This window comes from Podarcis vaucheri (genome assembly GCF_965113315.1).
Source record: "Podarcis vaucheri genome assembly, chromosome: 17".
NCBI lineage: Eukaryota > Metazoa > Chordata > Lepidosauria > Squamata > Lacertidae > Podarcis > Podarcis vaucheri.
In genome coordinates this window covers 42127881-42149160 of record NC_138755.1, presented here as the reverse complement: position 1 = coordinate 42149160, position 21280 = coordinate 42127881, and the positions used below count along the sequence as shown (strand labels likewise).

Genomic DNA, 21280 nt, shown 5'->3' with positions numbered 1-21280 from the left:
GATCCATACCCCTACGCATGTCTAACCGCCAATACCGGGGAGTTGTGACAGATTGCTACGAGGTAGGCAAAAACCAAGTGGCTGGTGCCAATCTGCCAAATGGAAAAATTCCTACCAGGCCCCTTGACGGCGACCAACCAAAGCCCATAGCATCGTCATAGTGCCTATCCTAACGGGTGGGAGGGAAGGGGAAAAACCTGGCTAGCTGCGGCGCGGGAAAGTGCCTCGGCCGCGCCAGACCCAAACGCGTGAGGCCAATTGGCTGGCCCAGGGATGACGCGTCTGAGGATTCCCTGGCATCGCAGGGGCTGGAGGCAGCCCCCGCCAGCGTAGAATGGAAGAAAATGAAATTGGTGGCCATGCCCACACAACTTTTTGGATGTGCTGCTTTTCCCTGTGCAACAAAATGGGAAAGATTATTCAAATAGATAATTGGTGATAGAGCGGTCCCTTGGTACTTGAACGGCTTGCTCCCAAACAAATCGGCTCCCAAATGCCGCAAACCTGGAAGTAAGTGTTCCAGTTTGCAAACGTTTTTCGGAAGCCGAATGTGGCTTCCGCTTGAGTGCAGGAAGCTCCTGCAGCAAATCAGACGTTGCACCTTGGTTTTGGGATGGTTTCGGGAGTCGAATGGACTCCCAGAATGGATTAAGTTTGAGAACCAAGGCGCCACTGTACTATGTTTGACACCACTAATTCAAAACAGCTCTTCCACAAGTTGGTGTGTGTTAGTGTGCCAAGGGGTTAGGACCAGGGTTCTGCATAGATAGGAAAAAGACTTTCTCCAAAGATTCTTGCTACCTTTCTCTTGTGTGGGGAGGAGGGAAGTGAGCCTCTGGGGAGACAGAGCTGTGTCTCAGCTGAGTCTTCTAGTGTGGTGTCTTGGTTAGTGTTGGACGAGGAGCTGGGTGACCAGGGCCCCAATCCCCACTCAGTCTTTGGGTCTATTGGTGTCTCTCAGCCTGAGCTACAGGGTGGTTGTGAAGATAAGATGGAGTGGGGGAGTACCATGTATGTCGCTGCTCATTGGAGGAAAACCGAGGATATTATAACTGGCGATCACGCAGGGCCCCCAGGATTGCTTTCTTTGCTGCCACCAACCCGTTTCTCTCGGGGGGACACGGAGTCCAGTCAGTTGGTAACATTAAATAATAATCAAGTTTATTTTATAGGCATGAACAAGCTTATGGTTTCAGTTAATTTTTCTTGGCAGTTTCTTAATCTTAGTTCCTTAACTGTCCTATTCGTTCCTAACAACTCCAAACTGATTAGCCCAACTATCTGACTCCACCTAACAATTCCTCTCACTCTCTCACCACACAACTCAACCAACCCACAGACTATTTCTCCCTCCTCCTTCTCCAACTCCAACTCTCAACTGACTTTCACACAACTCTCCCTCCAACCCTAACTCCTCCTATCAGTTTCCACCGGCCAATCACATCACACTCATTTTACCCCTTTCCTTATGACCCACCTAAGAGGCAAACGCCACAATAACCGATTAATAAAATGGAATAATTATCCCTTCAGAAGATGGAGCTGCTTTTGCATGACGGCCCCAGGCTGCTGAACTGTCAGTACAGCATTTCAGCAAGAGGGCATGAAATAACATATTCTCCCCCCCCTCCCCGTGGCGATCACACATGGTCCCCGGACATTTGACGGTCTATTGATCCCTGTGCCACCACTGTGATCGCTTCCCCGCTGCCACCAACCCGTTTCTCTCGGGTTCACACGGAGTCCAGACAGTTGTTAACATTAAACCAAATAAATGAGTTTCTTTTATAAGCCTTAACAAGTTTCAGATCATTTTTCTTGTCAGTTTCTTACTCTTCGTTTCCTTACCGGCCTGTACCTTCCTATTACCTCTAACTGATTATCCCAACTGTCTGCCTGACTCCTCTCAACAGATTCTCTCCCTCACATCAAACTATCCCAACCCACAGGCGTAGCCTCACTCTCCCTTCTCTAACACCCGACTGACTCCTCAACAACTCCAACGCCAACTCTAACTCCTCCCCTTAGGTTCCCAATGGCCAATCACTTCACTCATTTAACCCTTTCCTTATGACCCGGCATGATGTCACCTAGGAGGGCAAACGCCACCCCCCCTTTTTTTTTACAGAATAGCATCAACAAGGGGGGGAGAGATAGTATAGAAAGAAAACCCCCTGATTCAGTTCTGAATTCTCTTTGTAGTTGGCGAGGCCACGGCAGGAAAAGCATCTCGCAGTCTTGCTCAGCACATCCCCGGATCGGGTGGCGTCGAAGGGGTGAAAGGAGCGGCAGGCAGCGCAATCGGAGAGTTGGCTCGGGCACGCATTGCTCTGGATGAGAGGGGGCAGAAACTGGGGGAACTGGATGAGAGGACGGCGAGAATGATGGCCAGTGCAGAAGCTTTCTCCAAACATGCACATGAGGTGAGCGGTGGTCCTCCAATGAGGCGTCAGGTTGCATTTCTTGGCGCAGACATTATGGATCCGATGTGCAGAGATCTTTCCTGTTCTACTTAATTCAAGAGGGTTCTGGAAGCTTCTCTGTGTGAAAGAAACTTCATGACGTTTGGGTTATTCCTTCCGAGAAGCTGAGTCCAGCTGGCTTAAACTGGTTCTCTTATCTCTTATTGTCAATATCGTCCTGACTATAAAAGTAGGGCCAGAAGGAGCTTGGGTTTCTCTGTCTCTTTCCCTTCTGGGGTGGTGTTCCGTGCACAGTATGCTGATTGTTAAGGTTTAGACTTATTATGCGCTATTGTAAGTTTAAGTCACTGTATTTTTCGCTCCATAAGACGCACTCTTTCCCTCCTAAAAAGCAAGGGGAAATGTGTGCGCATCTTATGGAGCAAATGCAGGTGGGAGGCAGGCTCCGCGTGACTCTTGTGGGTTTTCCCCAGGAGGGAGAAGGGACGGACTGGCCGCGTCAGTCCCTTCTCCCTCCTCGTAGAAAAGCACGCCAAAGCTGGGCGCTCTTTAAAGGGTGCGCGGCTTCTGCGGGAGGTGGGGGGATTCCCCTACCTCGTAGAAAAGCCCGCAGGAGCTATGCACTCTTTAAAGAGCGTGCGGCTCTTGCTGGCTTTTGGGAGGTGGGAGGTGTGGGAAGGGACAGAGGGCAGCCCCTCAGTCGCTTCCCCCACCTCCCGCAAAAGCCCCCAAGAGCCGCATTCCTTTCACGAGGCGCATGGAGCATGTGTGCAGCTCTTGGGGGCTTTCTCCCCCAAAGAGGGAGAAGGGCAGCCCATCAGTGAAGAGAAAAGCCTGCAAGCGCCACACACATGCTCCATGCGGCTCGTGAAAGGGAGCGCTGATCAGAGCCCGGGATGCATACAGGCTCTGCTCAACGCTCCCTTTAAAAGAATTTCCCCCCTTGCATTCCCCTTCTAAAAACTAGGTGCGTCTAATGGTCAGGTGCGTCTTATGGAGTGAAAAATGCGGTGGGTGCTGCAACTGGATTTCTTATGGACAGTGCCACTCCTCATTGTATTGGATTTGTGACCATTATGCTCATTTGCCTTCAGGAGCTGTAAAGCTCTGCTAGATGAAATATTAATTGCCTCTGGCCTATTTTTTGGAATCCTGCAACGTGTTTAAGTTTTTACTCTGCTCACTATACATTGGAATCTGCTCTGGATCAATATTGAGTAGAATTTGATGACAGGAGGCTTCTCATCTAGACATCAGTGGGGTAGATGGAGCGCGTATTGGCCAGTAATAGCCAGAGTCCCATCACTCGCCTCCATTCATTTTCAGCTACTGAATGTTAACACCGCTTGTGGGCAGAAGAGGTGTATGTTGGAAACTGGCCCCCTGGGGAAAGGCTGGCTCCTCTCCCAGGCTGGTTGGGGCCTGTTTGCCGGTGACCTACCCTGGCTGGCAGACCAGGGAGATCTTGATAGGCAACTCCTCCCTGGTGAAAGGCGCACACCCCCTTCCCCTTTGCATAGCAGCAGGAGAAAGAAAATCTATTTCATCTCTACTTTATCTCTGACTGTACAACTGTACAAAAAAACATGTCTGCTCACTCAGTCTCCTCCGAGCAGCTGCATCAGACTTCCTTCACACAAGCAACAGGAAGGTCTCATATTACACTGAGAACAAATCCCTGAGAAATCCCTGGAACATCCTGTCCCATGGTTAGACCCATCATGTGATGTAAACATTGAACTGCTTGTTTGCAGCTGCGTAGTACTCATATCCCAACAGTGTAAAGGACCCCTGACCATTAGGTCCAGTTGTGGCCAACTCTGGGGTTGCGGCGCTCATCTTGCTTTATTGGCCGAGGGAGCTGGCGTACAGCTTCCAGGTCATGTGGCCAGCAGGACTAAGCCGCTTCTGGAGAACCAGAGCAGCGCACGGAAACACCGTTTACCTTCCCGCCGGAGTGGTACCTATTTATCTACTTGCACTTTGACGTGCTTTTGAACTGCTAGGTTGGCAGGAGCTGGGACTGAGCAACGGGAGCTCACCCCGTCAAGGGGGATTTGAACCGCCGACCTTCTGATCAGCAAGTCCAAGGCTCAGTGGTTTAACCCACAGTGCCACCCGTGTCCCCGGAAGAGGTGTCCTCTGCTACAAAATATTGGGAATCAATGTTGAACTATGACTTCTTCATTTGTGTCTCTCGAATAATATTGCTTTTTCACTCCTGCAGGTAATGTTGAAATACAAGGACAAAAAATGGTACCAGTTTTGACTTTAAACCATGAAGAAGCAAGACTTCTGTGAACTGAGAACAGGAGTCAAAGGACCTTGAGGCCTTATTCTAAAAATCCAGTCGTTGGGCAGAAGCAGCTCCTTGGAATCCCTTTCACACTAGAGGATCACGCGAGAACTTTTTCAGAGACCTAGACGTGGTGGGTCTTTGTAATCAAGTCTACACTGAGTCTCTTCCTCCCAACTCCCACCAGAACAATCACCTTTAACAGGTAATGATTTCACTGGAATTAGGTTTGAACTGTGGGGAGGACTGTCGATAGTTGAAAATGTCCTGTACAAAATAGATTGTTAATGCATTTAAACTTAAAACTTTGCATGACTAATTGACTTCTCATACAACAAAAGGCGCAAAAGCAAAGCATGCTGTGATTGAAGAAAAGGGATTTCCTTCTAAGTTCCACAAAAGAAATAAGCAGCAACACTTTCTTTTTAAAGCAAAGAAGTCAGTACATCTCAAGCATGTTGCTCTTAACAGACAACGCCCTGCATTCCTCTCACTTGACATTCCTTTTCTGTAGACAATCTTAGTTTGAAAACACTTGTGCATTTCATTAGTAGAAAAATAAAGTAAGATTAAACTTCCGTGGCCAAACTATGGTGCTTTTTTAATGCAGCGGTCGACGTTAGTCAAAGCCCAAGAGGGCATCATGTAGCTGTGAGAAAAAGGAGAACCTTTGCTGGCGGTTGGAAATTGCAGCAGGATTGTAGAAATACGAGCTGCTTTCCTTTTCACTCTTAGCGTTGGGAAATCGAGCAATGAAGCAGTTTAGGCCAAGAAATCAACCAATAAACGGGAAATTGGAAGGTGCCTTGGAGGGAGTCTGAGGCAAGGGTTCAGGACCAGGTTCCAGCATTTCAGGGGGTTGGACTAGATGACCCTCAGGAGCCCAACTCTGATTCTATGGGCAGTGCTCCTGCAATGTCTCAGCAATGTTCCAGAGCAGCTGGGTGAGGTTTTTTTAAGAGCAAGGCTAGGCGATCATTGACGGGCGTCACGGACAGGGTCTGTTTTTTGCTGGGGGCCTTTGGGATATTGGGGTTTTCAGCTGGGGGGATCTCTCCTGAGAGAGAGATCTCTCCAAAGAGTCTGGACCAGCCCTCAGAGTCCAGTTTGGGGGTGAAAGTCCAAAACCATGGGTGTTTGTTCTTTCTGCTGGCTTGGCCCCCTATTTAGTATGAAACCTCTTTAGTTTGCCAATCAACCACCAAGTTTGTATCAGACGCGGTTTTAGGGTAGTGCAACTGGTTCAGTCATACTGGGCTCCACAGCAATGCTGTAGATCTGAGTGCAAGAGGGAGTGAATTTCAGTGTCGAACAAGATGCCACTAAAATATGGAAACCCAAAGTCTGCCACTTGGGGCTTTTAAGGTTGCATAAATTGTATATGATGCACTCATGCAAACAAAGTGGAACCTTGTCTTTTTTAGTTAATCATGAGCTTTCTAATGATAATAATAAATTTTTATTTGTACCCCGGCCGGGCTCAGGGCGGCTAACATCATAAAACTAACACAGTATACAAAGAACATAAAAACAGGCAATCAGTTATTTAAAATACATCTTAAAATTAGGTAAAGGTAAAGGGACCCCTGACCGTTAGGTCCAGTCGCGGACGACTCTGGGGTTGTGGCGCTCATCTCGCTTTATTGGCCGAGGGAGCCGGCATACAGCTTCCGGGTCATGTGGCCAGCATGACTAAGCCGCTTCTGGCGAACCAGAGCAGCGCACGGAAACGCCGTTTACCTTCCCGCCGGAGCAGTACCAATTTATCTACTTGCACTCTGACGTGCTTTTGAACTGCTAGGTGGGCAGGAGCTGGGACCGAGCAACAGGGACTTGAACTGCCGACCTTCTGATCAGCAAGCCCAAGAGGCTCTGTATTTTAACCCACAGCAACACCCGTGACCCTTTCTTAAAATTAGTTCAGAGCAAATTAAAATCTGGACACATGGCAGTCCACGGGCAAAACTGAGAGTGGTTAAGATTCTCCAGGGCCAACTGTTACCACTGGTCTTCTAAAGGACCTGTAAGGAGGCCTCTTTAATGTTTGTTCTTATACAGAAAGAAAAGAATCAGACCGAACCCCAACCAAAGGCCTGGCAGAACAGCTCTGTCTTGCAGGCCCTGCAGAAAGATGTCAAATCCCGCAGGGCCCTGGTCTCTTGGGACAGAGCGTTCCACCAGATCGGGGGCCATGGCCGAAAAGGCCCTAGCTCTGGTTGAGGCCAGTCTAATCTCCCTGGGGCCCGAGATCTTCAGGATGTTATTATTTGCAGACCTTAAGTTCCTCTGTGGGACAGACCAGGAGAGGCGGTCCCGTAGGTACGAGGGTCTTGGGCCCTATAGGGCTTTAAAGGTTAAAGCCAGCACCTTAAACCTGATCCTATACTCCAACGGTAGCAAGTGCAGGTGGTGTAGCACTGGGTGAATGTCATCCCACAGCGAGGACCCCGTGAGCAGTACACATAAGAAAGTATTGATAAAACACATCTAAAACTCACATGCACACATAAAAGTATAAGTACCGCATAAAAATTATTTATAAAAAAATAAAATTATAAGTACCGCAAATACAAAAATCAGTGTAACTTTTTTTAAAAAAACAATCCGCAGGCATTTAATGATATATCAGGTGGCCTACCTGTCAAAGCACAGTGCTATTCTTTTTCTTAAGTAAATGCTCCAGCGAAGGAAAGTGCTATAAAAAATCTGTTTATTATTTACACAGCAATGAAATAATATCATAGTTTACAAGGCAAACAATTCATTGGTTAAAATGCTAGCAGAAAACCCATGGCAGGAGCCAGAATCGCAGGATACGGCCACCTGCTTTAGAGACAGGAGAATCAGAGAAAGTTCGTTTTCTCAAAGCAAACCAAGGAAGTGAATGGACAGACCTGGTGAATATTCATTACAATAACATCAAATAACACCCTCTTTGATCTGGGAATGGGCTATTTCACAATTTTACTGCTTTTGAATTGTGCACACTTTGGAAAGGCTGCTAATGTATTCCACTGTCTTCTGTGCATATGGTGAGTCATATGCATGTATGAATTCCCAGGATAATGTCATCCTTTCTTTAAAAGATGCAAATATCACAGAAATCTGAGCTATAGCTACCCTAAATATTATATATTCAGTTGCGCACATTGTGAAATGTTTGGGGGGTGAGGCCGGGGGAAATGAACTGACACAAGCAGCCGGGGAATCAAATTTTCCAGAGGATCCCAGCTATAAAAGCTAATGTCAAAGCTCAGAATGCTTCTCCCAAGTCAGTTAAGAAAGAGAAAAATTGTAGGTCTTCAAATAAATAAATATATTACTAGGAATTCATTTAAATACTTTGCTTTCAGCATTTCATTGTGATTTCTAGTTATGCGACATGTCGTTTAGAGCTGCCTTCCCCAACCCGTCGCCCTCTAGCTGTATTGGACTATGGAGGGCACCAGGTTGGGGAAGTGTGATTTAAAGATTCTTAGGAGAATTCAAAATTGTCGTGGAAAGAAATGGATCCCGTTGTCCAGACTCGTCAGAGACGTCTTGCATTTCGCTGCAGCATCAGGCAGCACAGTACAAACTTCTATATTACCTGTTCACAACTCCAGCTCTTGCAGGTCTCCCCAGCTGGGCCCAACTTTGACTTTTACCGACAGTTTCACCGAAAGTTTTACGGCGTGTTCCATCTCATGTTTAACAATCTGGGCCACCTAAAGGACAAGGCACTTAGAAGAATCAGTGGGACAAGAAGGCAGAAAGGGCCGCAGTTTATTTAGTCCAGTTGATCAGACGTGTTGAATTTCCAACTGGTATCATAGCTGGAAACGCCTCTAAAAGCGGGTCAGAATTATGCTGAAATTCAGAGAAGCTGAATGCAAATTTCTGGGAGCCAAAACTCCCCCAGGAAAAGCTCACAACATGCCCTCAAGTTTGTGTCTCCCTTTCAACAAATATAGCTTCGTACACTCACAGAAAGCAGTTAACAAGGTATAGGTAAATTGCATGTTACGGCAGAGTCAAAAGCCAATACACAAATCATTTGTTGCAAACACAACAAAGTGAGAAGAGGAGATGCACATATAAACACAGGGAGATACGGCAGATTTGGTTCAGCAACAACTCTGAATGGCACCCATATTTCCATCGTACTTCTATAGTTTATTGAAGCCAACACTGGTGAACAGACAGGGTGGATTTGATTTAAATCAAATTGATTTAAATCACTTTTTTACAGAAAGACATTCTTGCTGGTACGATCTTCATATTTACAACCAGAGGAAGGTTTCATTTTTGGAATAATTAATTTTCAGAGTAGTTATATCAAACATTACTGATTTGGTTATACTATTAGAAATACATAGACAGGTCATTATGAAATTATTGTGAGGTTTAATAAGTTAACTGTTTATGTTAGGACAACTTTTCTGCTGTACTTTACTAGAAGGAGACAATCATTTCCTTAATAACAAATTATTTAACTAAAACAATAACATTATAGCATATGTCTCCATGTTTGTTAATTGATGCGGTTAAACAATTAACTGAGTTTTAGCACACATGAAAAGCTTACAACAAATCCTTATTTCCTGATGAATAGCCTTTGGACTATAATGTAATTTAAATAGATTTTTCCTCCAAAATGTTTTATTTTAAAAATCTGATTTTAATGGGGAAAATATATTTTGATTTTTCAAAACATCATTGATTTTTATCCACCCTGTGAACAAACACACCAGCCCCATTCTATGAGAGGGATGCACTCCCCAGTTTTCAGTAAAACCAATTCCTCCTACCTGAATCAGGCTGTCTTCTGCAACCTCGTAGAGAAGCTCATCATGCAGCTGGAGAATGAAGAAACCTCCAGGTACGGAATGTATCATCTTCTTCTTTTCCATCCTCTCTGGTTTTCCTAGGCAGAATGAAACCTAAACAATAACTTCAATAATGCTTATGGTAAGAGCTATACAAATTCACAAGTACCTAAAGACATTGTTTGTATTTGTTCTGTATTGCTATGTAATTGTTATGGCCTGTAAACAACTAAAAACTTGGGCAAGAGTAACGCTTGTTGATGTACTAAAAACGAAGGTAAAAATGGATTGTTTTAAGAGAGAGAGATAAAATATAAGATGCAGTGGAAATAGCTTGATATTGGAAACCACAGGGGGGGGAGGGAAGTCTAAGGATTCGGGGAATCCTAAATGTTGATGGTTATGACTAATGTCTGAATTCAAATGTATAGTGTAAAACTGAATAAAAAAGAATTTGAAGACAAATATGTAATTGTGATAGCTTTGCTTCTTTATTGCTCTAGCATTTCTATTTCTTTAGTATTTCTGTTCCTGAATTGGATAATATCTCATTCCTCTTCTAGGTTTTTAAATAATATTTAGTTTTATATAAGAATGTTTCTAAAAATTAAGAAAAACGGAAAGTATATTATTCATAACTTGTTATATTTTGTATCAAATATCTTTGCATCTGGGAAAATCATGTGTTTGTAATGCCAGTGTTCAATTCATTCTGTTTAATTCTGCCTCCACCTTTCAGTCTTAAAATAGCTTGTAAATTTGGCCATAACTGTGTATTGTACATTTTTTGTTCCCATTCCCAGTGGGATTTGAGTCTTTTTTCCAACGATTAGCATAAACCCAGTCAGATGGGTGGGGAAAATAAATATATTCTTAGACTGCAACAATCATATAGAATATTAGTTCTTCTTATTGTACAGGCACCTGCATTAATTAACAAGAATAAAGCAGCATCAAGATTTAATTGTAGTTTCATTATTTTCTGTATTTTGAAACCAAAAGTCCTTTGCTTTGTTACACAGCCACTATATGGATAAAGCTGCTACATTTCCAACATTTATCATATATATCATGAAGCTTTTCAGGGGTCATTTGGTTATCATTTTACTGCAGTTTTTAAGTATATTTGAACATGATGAAAAAGTATTACCTATTCTCAAAATATTCACTATTGCAGGCGTCAAACGTTATTGCAGCCCCTAAATAAATGACTGGTCTGCAAAATGTATTTCTTTCTTTGTTTTTTCCCACAATGCTAGATTTTAAAAAAAGGTAAAATTCTACTTGTTTTACCTACGGCACTTTCTAGCGTTAGAAAGCCGTTTTCAAAGTTTATGCTGTCCCTTGCATAGAATCATAAATGAAATAAATCATGAGTGAGTGCCCTTGCTGCTGTAATTTAAGAAAAATCAATTTTTCTTGGCTAATGCCATCACCTCTAATACAACAAGCCACGTGAGAATTAGAGTCTTTTATCTGATGAAGAAGTAATAATAATAATAATAATATTTATTTATACCCCGCCCTCCCCAGCCAAGGCCGGGCTCAGGGTGGCTAACAAGCAATAATAAAAACAAGTTGAATGAATACAACTTAAAAACAAGATTGAAATATTCAAACATTAAAATATTAAAATGCAGCCTCATCACAGGATGAAAAAGAAAAAAGTAGGGTCTAACCCACGAGTTCCTCATACCTCAATTTCTTCAAAGTCCTCAAAACCTTGCTCAAGGGATCAGGAAAATGTAAATGAGCACTGGGAAATCATGGTGACTTGGGAATTTGAAATAATTTTACAGTCATACATGCGGCCCAAATCCAGCTGTTTCATACGAAGAGGAGGCTCGCAGAAGAGAACACTGACTATTTATCCCCCACCCAGTAACATTTTTGATGGGAAGCATTTGCTACCAAATACAAAGCCAGAGGAGAAAACATACCTGTTTGTCTTTTTTGGAACGAGCTCTCCAAGTGTCCATAAGATTTTACTGCTGAAGGGAAAGATTCCAGCTGAGCCTGAATATTCACGGTGGCTGTTTTAACAATGTCCGCTGCAGAGCCCTGGACAACAGTATTCACAGCTTGCCTCTCTGCCTAAAGTTACAAAATGACTTAGAAGAAGAAGCAGCCAACTTCCCCTCCCCAACAACAGTGCAGAGTTTCCGAAGTGGACAGCCTGAACCCCTAAAAGGAGGAATAGAAGGGACAGAAGTTTTGAGGAAATTGCAGCTGTCTAGTTTTCCTTCCATATCTCAAGCCTGAGTGAGTGGGACAAGCAGGGAGAGAACAGATGGGAAGGAAAGCCTTGCAGAAAGCAAGAATCCCAAAAGTAACCTTCAGCTTTGCACAGTCCCTCCAATCCCTGCTCAGTTGCAATGCACAACTAGTTAAAAACAGAGCAGTGGATTCTGAAGTTTGAGAAGGAAATGTTAGGAGCAGCTACGGAAAACTGTTATATTCTTCTGGTATTGCTTGCAGTTTCAGTAAGACAGTTGAGGGCACCTTGGTCCCTGAAAGCTCCAGTAAAAAGGACATCCAACAGGCACAAGAAGTGTGCAAACTAAATTTAAGCTGGCTCATCTTCGATTGAATGGGCACAGTAATATATTACCAAAGTCAATATCACTGGGGGGATAGTAAAACTCAGCTAGCTCGATGGATCTCCCTGCTCAGCTAGATTTTAGCAGCTGAAAAAACACACTTCTTTGCATACCTGAGCCTTTCTGTAAGGATTTGAGTCCTTAATTGCTGGCAGGTATCTACGCCGCCCCATGATTGTCTGCACAAACCCGTCTCTGCTGCACTTCCTGACTGTTTCTCTCAGGAATTTCTGAATACCTATTTTAAAAAAGAAACAGTGTTGTGCAACTTCCAGTTCAATCAAAATATTCAACACTGCTCTAGTTAATTCTGTGTATATGCTGACATTTCATACAGGCACTTCCATGCTTGGGTGTCTATATGTTCAGAACCTCCCTATCCCATCAGCTTAAGAAAGGAAAAGAAGATACAAGGAAACTCTTCCTGATTTATTATGTTGTTATATTTTACATTTCAGCTGCAAGATTGTGGAAACGTGCAAATCAACAGTGGATGTACAGCCTTCTTTGCTGTTTTGTTTATTACATTTCTATCCCGTCTTCCTTCCATCATGAAGTTTAAGGCAGCATACATGCAGCAAAGGAGCCCTGGACAATTAATCCAGGCAAAGGCAAAGGGTTGTGGCGCTCATCTCGCTTTCAGGCCGAAGGAGCCAGCGTTTGTCCGCAGAAAGCTTTCCAGGTCATGCGGCCAGCATGAGTAAACCACTTCTGGTGCAACGGACCACTGTGACAGAAGCTAGAGCACACAGAAACACCATTTACCTTCCTGCCAGAGCAGTACCTATTTATCAACTTGCACTGGTGTGCTTTCAAACTGCTAGGTTGGCAGGAGCTGGGACAAAGCAACGGGAGCTCACTCCATCAAGGGGATTCAATGACCCCGAAACTTTGCTCAGTCACACGCCAGTGTTTTATTTTCTTCTGCTATTCAATTCTGCAGCCTACAGACCACTGCAAGTTAAAACATGGTACATTCATAGCGTTTCATTTTGCATTTTGGATAATACACAGAACTCCAAGTTGCCACAACTCTTAAGGGTTTATGTAAGGTAAGTTCTTGGCTCAGTAGCTTAAACTCCCTTTTAAACCAGCACCAAAAAGGTTACAAAAAACATAGGCAAAGAGATTTACACAACTCACTATTTGCTTGGTATTATTAATCAGTTAATGATGCCAAAAAGCCAGGACAATCAGATGCTAGCAATCTTTACCTGAGTATCTTGATTTGAAAGAGTCAATGTAGCAGGAGGCATCTTTTTCCTCAACACCCATCTGCTCTCCTAAAGATTTCGCTCCTATTCCATATATTATTCCATAACAAATCTAGAAAAATAATGCAATTTTAATTTTAATTCTAGAGTATACTCTACAACCAAGGGGACTAAAGTGCGAGAAAAACTGTTGGATTACTTATAAATGAGGTTTGTTTATTAGAATAAGGCACAATCTTCACAAAGCAACAAAGGACACAAATTTAAAACATTCAATATGCCAGAGTTTGCTCATTTGCTATTTAGTTGAATCCATCCCTCAGCCTGTACAACTTATTTAAAAACCCACTATCATCCAATTATATGAAAATGTTCCAAGAATTCTAGATGTTTCCGTAAGTTACCTGCTTGGCTTGTTGCCTTAAATCATCCCCAACTGCTTCAGAGTCAATCATCTTCCACTCGGCAGCAATGCTTTTGAACACATCAGAACCTTCATTTAAGACCTGGAGAAGCCGCTGATCACAGCACAAATGAGCCAGAATCCTCAGCTCAAGCTGGGAATAATCAGCTGCCAAGATCAACCCTCCTGCAGCCAATAAAACAGAATAATTCCTAAAGTGGACATTTATTTCAGGTAGTAAAACAGGTTCCTTCTTTGAAATTATTGTTCATTCAAGAGATCCACAAACATGGGATTCTGATTTGTTTGAAAATGGAAGCAAATGCTCCTGATTTCTTACTTGCACCCTTGAAATATGAGAAAGGAAGGGCAAGTGCATGAGCCCAAGGTCGGTCCAACTCATTCACAAAGCAGGAAACCATGGTTTCTTATTAGGTCTGTAAAGAACCATTTTGCACACTTTCTTTGAAAACACTGAGCTTCTTCAGATGCAACGCCAAAACATGACGACTAAGGAGCCTTGTCGCTACAATACCATGCCACTTCATCTGAATGTGCAAACTATGGTATGTTTTTGTCTGCAAACCTAGGGTCGCCATACGTCTGGGTTTTCCCAGACATTACCAGGATTTCAAAGGTGGAATTGACGTCCAGGGGGAATTTCTGTAAGGCGGCGCTTTGTCCCGGATCTTAGGCAAGTCAATCAACAACCTTTGGGGTGTCCTGGTTTTTACTTTTTGAAATATGGCAACCCCATGCAAACCAGGACAATAAGCTCTGGTTTGCAATCTTGGTTAGATGAAAAGTACAAACCATAGCTTGCCCATTTCAGAAAAAAGCTAATAAACTGTGATTTCCTTCAAACAATGACGGAGTGGCGCATAAGAAGAGGCAGCAGTACATGTTGCTGCCAAGTTTTCTCAGGCTTGTTCATGTAACATCAAACCTTGGTTGCCATTGGGTCTGAATAGGCTCATTGTGTCAGCACAATATAATTGCTCAAATCTGCATATCCCTCTTCTACTTTTTAGCTCTATAATGAGGCATTTCTCAAGGTATTACCTGGAAATGGCACAAAGGCATGCCTCATGCTAACAGAAAATGGTACTTTCCCCCCACTGGGTTCAGCAAGACTCCTTTGTCCATGTGGTAGCACAGAATGCTTTCTCCATCTGTAAAATAAAATTAAATAACTGGCATCTAATTGACTTCTGTAAGACACACAATGTTAAACCAAACAACAGGGTTAAATCTAATATCTGTAGCAGGTTAATATAAAATAACTTCATATTTATGGCTGACTGTTACTCTGGTTTGCATGCAATAGGCTAGTCAAGCAGTAATTTCTAGAGGGTGGGTTTTGTTGCTTGATAGGTCTGGCTTGTAAGGTTGGACATTGAGAGCCAAGCAAATAATTATTTAAAAATGCATCTATTCAGATACTTCAAAGTTTTTTCTCATCTTCATTTTTATACAACATTCCACACACACAAACTTCTTTTCATTCCCAACAGGGTTCCAATAAGATGTTACAGTACTTATGTACTTACTGTGATGTGCCATCTCTGGCCTTGGCAGTAGGCACATGAATTTCATGTACATCCTGCAGTTTCAGGACGTGAGGTTTTGGTGACGCTTTGCAAGGTGTACATATCACAGCGATTCTAAGTGGGAAAATATCTACCTTGATGGCCTTCATTTTAGAGAGTACTTGTACAAACCTCAATCCAGTTGGCTTTTCCTGAACTCCTGTATATTTACCTAAAGATTAGGTTTTTGAATAATTAGATGCTGTAGCCATACAACCTTATTTGTATGCCCCTTCCACAAGAGTTCTGGAGGGCGGCAACATGAGAACAGGCCTTTTCTGAGGAATGCTCCCTCCAGAGAGGCTCCCCTGGCACCTTCATTGCATGTCTTTTGGCACCAGGCGAAAATGCTCCTCTCTAACCTGGCCAATAGCTGATTTGACAAATCAACAGATTTTTAAATGTATTTGTGTGGGGGGGGGTTATTGGTTTGTTTTTGTTACTTATTTTGTGTTTTCATTTTGTATTTTTATGCTGTAAAGCACCCAGTGATCATTGGATGAAGGGTGGTATACAAATTTAATAAATAAAATAATATACTATGGGAAAGAACAAAACAATGCACCAAAAATTGTCACTTTTTGTTTATAAATGCAAGTGTGGCAATGTGCAAATGCAGGCAGTTAAGCAAACTCCACAACCACATCAGTTTACAGATTATTCCTTATGTTTCCTGCCAGCAGCTCCTGTATTAACTAGAGAGCCAAGACATGTTCAAAGGGGACAAGATGCAGCCACCTTGCTAGTGTCAAGCCAGTGTGATTAATGCTTTGATGGAAGACGTTCTGGAAACTCAGTGCAAGCCACCTTCAGTTTCATGGTGGAAAAAAGGCATCCTAACTTTGATACATTCTGGTCTTTTCAGGAATGTATCAGAAAAAATCTGACAGCTGATATAAAAAAATAAATAGATGAGAAAACTTTACCTGCTTCTGAGTAAGCTGAACCCATTGTGTTCCTTCTGGGAAGGTGGACTCTCTTCAACCATGGTTGGCATTTCAATTTCAAAGTCTTTTGGCACATTCTGTATATTTGGTTCCCTGAAGCTTATACGGCCTAAAAGCAAACGTGGTGCAAAGGTGAAAAGGCAGGCAGTATGTGGCAGTACAGCAGACGTCTGAAGGAATACTGAAGCTAAAACTAAAGCGCTAAATGCTGAACTGCAAAAGCAGAAGACAAAGCAGACTTGACCAACAAGCTTCCAGTTTTGCAGAACAAAGTACTCTTTAAGTGATGATGCTCAATTAGTACATTTCAAAATTCTAGTGTTTATATGGAATACATATGATGCAAATATAAAAAGAGTTCAGTGAAGAAGCTCACTCCATGAGTTACAGAGAGCTGAGGTGACAAAGCATCAAGCCAGCTGGCAAGTTAAGCAGCCAAGTGACTGGGGGATAAGTAACACCCATTTCTATAATTTTTTTAAGCATCAGATTTGACCAACAAGGGCACAGCAATGGCACTGTGTTCAAGGAGCTAAATCCTATATAGCTCAGGGGCTACATCCTCGGTAAGCCTGTAGAAACCGAGCTTTCAATTTTACCCAAGACAGCAAGCTTCAGGGGCCACAGTAAACAAGGAAATTTTGGAGAAAGGGGAAAAAGAAAACTGCACTAATATACAGTTCCACACAATACAGATCTAGCTAGTAGGACAGCTCAGAAAAAGAGGCTTAGTTAAGAGCAGAGTGAATTCAGCTGTCGGGCAAGGAGGCCTCAAAGTAGCAGGTGGGCATTTCAGTAATTAAAAAAAAATGTAACCACAGGACAATGGTGAGGAACCTCCAGTCTGCAGACCCAAATAGGTCCATCAGCCCTCTGAATTTGGCCCACAAGGCCTTCTGAATAAACCATACATGCCTGTTAGCCGCCTGACATCAGGCACAGAGGTATCTGATCTCCAATATTAACATTAAGCACCACAGCGCAAAGATGGGGAAGAAACCTCTGCATGCTTCTGGGGCTTGAACTTTGTGGATTTGGCCGGTGGGCAGTCCTTCCAAGCTGCCGAAATAGCCTGTGGAGGTTGGGCCAGTTCTGGGTGAGGTCCGGCAGCTTGAACCAGTTCCACATTCCTGCTCTAGGGACATTCAATCAATGAGTGATCTTTCCCACAACAAGTGCCATCAGACAGAAACCGCAAAGCTTCCATGACTCATTTGGACCATGCACTAGCCTTCCTGGTTCTTTTTCAGTCATACGTTGATAAACCACCAAGGAGATACCTTCCGATGTAAAAAGCACCTGCTACCTGTAGCACTGTGAGTCTGAGAAACAGGATATATCCGTTCCATGCCCAGCACGGGGTTTAAACGCTTCTCCCTCTGCAGTGGAAACACCACTTTGGTCATGGCATTGGTGATCTTCCTCCATTCCAAAATCAGGCCTGGCAATGGGTGCAAGGCCCTCAGTTTCTCCAGAACATCCTATGGAAATTAACCGTGGCACAAGTCAGTTTGCTGTCTTTCACACTGATTCTTTGTAACATAGGGAACAACCCTTGAAAAATATTCTGGGCTCTATGAGGGTACAGCCAGGCTAGCATGGCACCGGGAGTCCTGTACCAAGGACTCCTTTCTTTTCTGCTTTGACTCTGCCGTAGACGGGACAGAAGATGACAGAGCAGAGCCATTGTGACGCTTGGAGAAAAAAGACCTCCTAGCACACAGGGAGTGGGTTGGGAAATGGTGGGAAAGGTCAACCAGCCCCTCTCTCTTATTGTTTACTGCCTTTTCTCTTCTTGGACCTTTCCGCCTTAAGGCTCACAGAAAGCCCTAAGCAAACTTGTCTTCTCATCCCAAGGCAGGAAGCCAAAAATGCTTTTCCTGGCTGAACAATTGCCTTAGTGCAATGTTGAATGGAATTTGCTGCCTCAATAATGCGTCATAGACATTGGCTTAGTCAACATTTTTTAAAGGATCAAGCAGACTGGGGTTGGGCTAGGTGGTCTTCGCGGTCCCTTCCAGCTCTGCAATTCTAGGATTCTATGAAGACCAGCTAGGCATGATTGCTACGGTGAGCTGCAGTTAGTACAGATCACGGGCAAAAACATCTGAGGCCTTTAAGGAATGCATGGAATTGATAATACTGAGTCAGGTAACACAACGGTAAAGGAGGCAACTTGATTTTTGTGTGGACATCACTTATGCAAAACTAGCAATTGTGAAACATACAGTGGTACCTCGGGTTACAGACGCTTCAGGTTACAGACTCCGCTAACCCAGAAATAGTACCTCAGGTTAAGAACTTTGCTTCAGGATGAGAACAGAAATCGTGCAACGGCGGCGCAACGGCAGCAGGAGGCCCCATTAGCTAAAGTGGTGCTTCAGGTTAAGAACAGACCTCCAGAACAAATTAAGTTCTTAGCCCGAGGTACCACTGTAATTCCACCAGTGGGTTTTTATGAATGACTAGCTTCCCACAATGACACATAGGCTAGAAAGGATGCTTCTCCAGGGGTTGCACACAAACAATATACCTTGGTTGTACTGAATTGCTTGCCTAATTTGGCAATTTTTCCATTTGCTATTTTCCTTCCAGTGTAACCTAATGTTTTCTTGCCCCTTTGCACTTTTGATTCTCCATTGAATGGCAACTTCTGCTCCAAAAACAGCACCTGAAAGAGGTAATAAATTCAGTCAGTGGAATCTTGCCATTTTCTTGGGGCTTAGACAACTTCTCCTTCCCATGCCCACTTCTTAAGCTACAATTAACTGAGCTTGTAGCTAATCCATTAGCCGACAACCTCTGCGAGGCCACAAACTCCCATTTTACCAATACTGGATTTTTTTTTAAAAAAACTTTGTAACCAAACACCTTTAGGCACCAGGCAAAAACGTTCCTTTTTAACCAGGCCTTTGGTTTATTTGATTGACAACCTATGCCCTTTTAACATGTGGGGTTTTGAGGGGGTATTGGGTTGTTGTTTTTATCTTGATTATGTATTTTGTGGTTTTATATTCTGATTTTGTTCTGTGAACTGCCCTGAGACCTTTGGGTATAAGGCAGTATATAAATTCAATTAATAATAATAATAATAGTGAGGTAATTAAGGAGAAGTTAGTTACGTAAGAATGAGCAGTTAAACAGAATCTTCATTTTCTGCAGAAAATATTAAGAACACTTTAACTAAAATGATGCAAATAATGGCAGCTGCTGATTTAATTTTTATTGGCAGTTTAGAATCTGTGTTTCTCTCTAGTCTCTCTCTGGACTCAGATGAAGAAGTCCTACTAGTGCAAGGGGCTTTCCCTCCACCCTTTTCCCTCAGCACACCCCCCCCCTTAATTGGCAAAGGGAGATCAGGAGAATCCCTGGAACAGGACAACGAGGCTGGGGCGGGGAGAGATGGAACATCATTCCAGGAATACTTGCACTGATGCAATTATTGCCTTAGCAAAACACTGAATTCCACCCACAATGTGTTGAGAACAACCTCTCAGCACTCTGGCCAACTGAAGGACGGCAACTTTATCCCACTCAAAATTTCACTGGTGGATTTGTTTTTCAGTTTTCTCCCACTGATCACAATAAGGACAGGGCTCACTCTATTGAAAGGGGCCATGTGTTCAGTACCTCAGCAATGTCATCAGGACAGGTCAAGGAGAAACTGTGACCTGCCAGCTGATATATCCGATTCTCAATCTCGTTGAGTTTCGCTTCCATGACATGTTTCTGCGTCTCACACTCAACTGTACTAAATCCGATACCGTTGAGCTCCAGCAAGGCCAGGCAATATTGATTTGGCATCTCCACTTTACGAAAAGTATCTGTGGTACACAATGACAAATGAGGCAAAAGACAACATTCATTCAGTGTCACAAAACACACAATGACGGAAGAGAATTACTTGAATTCATAATAATAATAAAAAAAGATGATGGTGCTTCACCAATTACCCCTCCACTCCACCCCACTAACATTCTCAGTAGCTCTTAATAACATGTTGCACAAAGAGTATCTGCAGAGTGCAGAGTGAATAAGAGTTTGTGGGTCAAGGAATTGAAAGCAAGACAGCTAGTGTTGGAGGCCTATCACGCCTGAGAAGGTTTCATACTGGCAACAAACAAAATGTCAGCAGAGCATGAGACTCTTAATCTCAGGGACATGGGTTCAAGCGCCACCCTGGCAAAAGATTCCTGCATTGAAGGGGGTTGGACTAGATGGCCCTTGTGGTCCCTTCCAACTCTACAATTCTAAGTGAAAATGTACCTATTGAATCATAATCATTCATTGTTTGTATTGCCAAAGTCACACTCCTTGTGCCCAAGGTTCAGGGCATAACAATTACAAAAAAGGACTGTGTTGCAAAAAGAAAAATTGGGGGGGGGGGGAGAGTTCATTGTCACGTGTGAAAATCTGTTTCTCATTAGTAAAGAGTACTGATATTCTGTCACTTTCCAAACATGTTTAATCATAGCAAAAAACAAACAATTTCACACTACAGCGATTTTCTAACGTGCGTCTGAAATTCAGCTGGAGACTAGCGTACTTTAAGCTTAATTCATAGGGTGGTATTTAACTAAGTGAATTGACATTAATGAACATGGCTAAGCTAGGGGCATTAATATTAATAGCTCTACTCTGAGTAAAACTTAAATACCACCCATGGGGTAAGCTCTTCGCCTTCTCACCTTGCAAGTTATCTTTATGCAGCAGAGTATTGAGATGCTCCATAATATGAAAGACAAGAACAGACTCCACAGCTGCTCTGTATCGTCCAGAATGATCTGCGCTGGCGCTGAGCCCCAGACTCTGACACCCCTGGCCTGCTCCAAGTTTGTCCAGCAAGAACAATTCCTGAGGAAGGAAATTGGTGACCATGTTGTGAAGGGAGCGTTCTTTAGACTCAGGATCCAACAGCCAGCACGCCACCTAGAATGAGGGAAGTGCAAAGCACACTTAACTCAAAATGCGTTCTCCGTCCCCCACAAGAATGCAACAAG

The 21280-nt window shown here is 43.3% G+C and overlaps 2 protein-coding genes across 9 annotated transcripts in view; one reads left to right on the top strand and one right to left on the bottom strand.

Moving 5' to 3' along the window:
* STXBP5L (syntaxin binding protein 5L) overlaps nt 1–5297 on the top strand; it is a 67376-nt gene extending 62079 nt beyond the window's left edge. For 3 of the 4 annotated variants that reach the window (XM_082206049.1, XM_082206048.1, XM_082206050.1), the window contains 2 exons: nt 2203–2423; nt 4651–5297. In XM_082206049.1, coding sequence (XP_082062175.1) covers nt 2203–2423; nt 4651–4692 — 263 coding nt within the window. In that variant the 3' untranslated portion in view covers nt 4693–5297. Of the gene's footprint in view, nt 1–2202; nt 2837–4650 lie in introns of those variants that run through there. The other variant, XM_082206047.1, reaches the window with a different exon arrangement.
* Nucleotides 5298–7412: 2115 nt separating this feature from the next.
* The window catches only part of POLQ (DNA polymerase theta), a 40464-nt gene continuing 26596 nt past the window's right edge, over nt 7413–21280 (bottom strand). The window contains exons 19-30 of one of the 5 annotated variants that reach the window (XM_082206005.1): nt 20969–21209; nt 19911–20104; nt 18814–18951; nt 17587–17761; nt 16260–16389; nt 14807–14916; nt 13746–13930; nt 13342–13453; nt 12241–12365; nt 11468–11621; nt 9510–9625; nt 7413–8426 (exon numbers count right to left, since the gene is read on the bottom strand). In XM_082206005.1, the coding sequence (XP_082062131.1) occupies nt 8313–8426; nt 9510–9625; nt 11468–11621; nt 12241–12365; nt 13342–13453; nt 13746–13930; nt 14807–14916; nt 16260–16389; nt 17587–17761; nt 18814–18951; nt 19911–20104; nt 20969–21209 (1794 nt within the window). In that variant the 3' untranslated portion in view covers nt 7413–8312. Of the gene's footprint in view, nt 9626–11467; nt 11622–12240; nt 12366–13341; nt 13454–13745; nt 13931–14806; nt 14917–16259; nt 16390–17579; nt 17762–18813; nt 18952–19910; nt 20105–20968; nt 21210–21280 lie in introns of those variants that run through there. The other 4 variants (XM_082206004.1, XM_082206006.1, XR_014215145.1 and 1 more) reach the window with 4 other exon arrangements.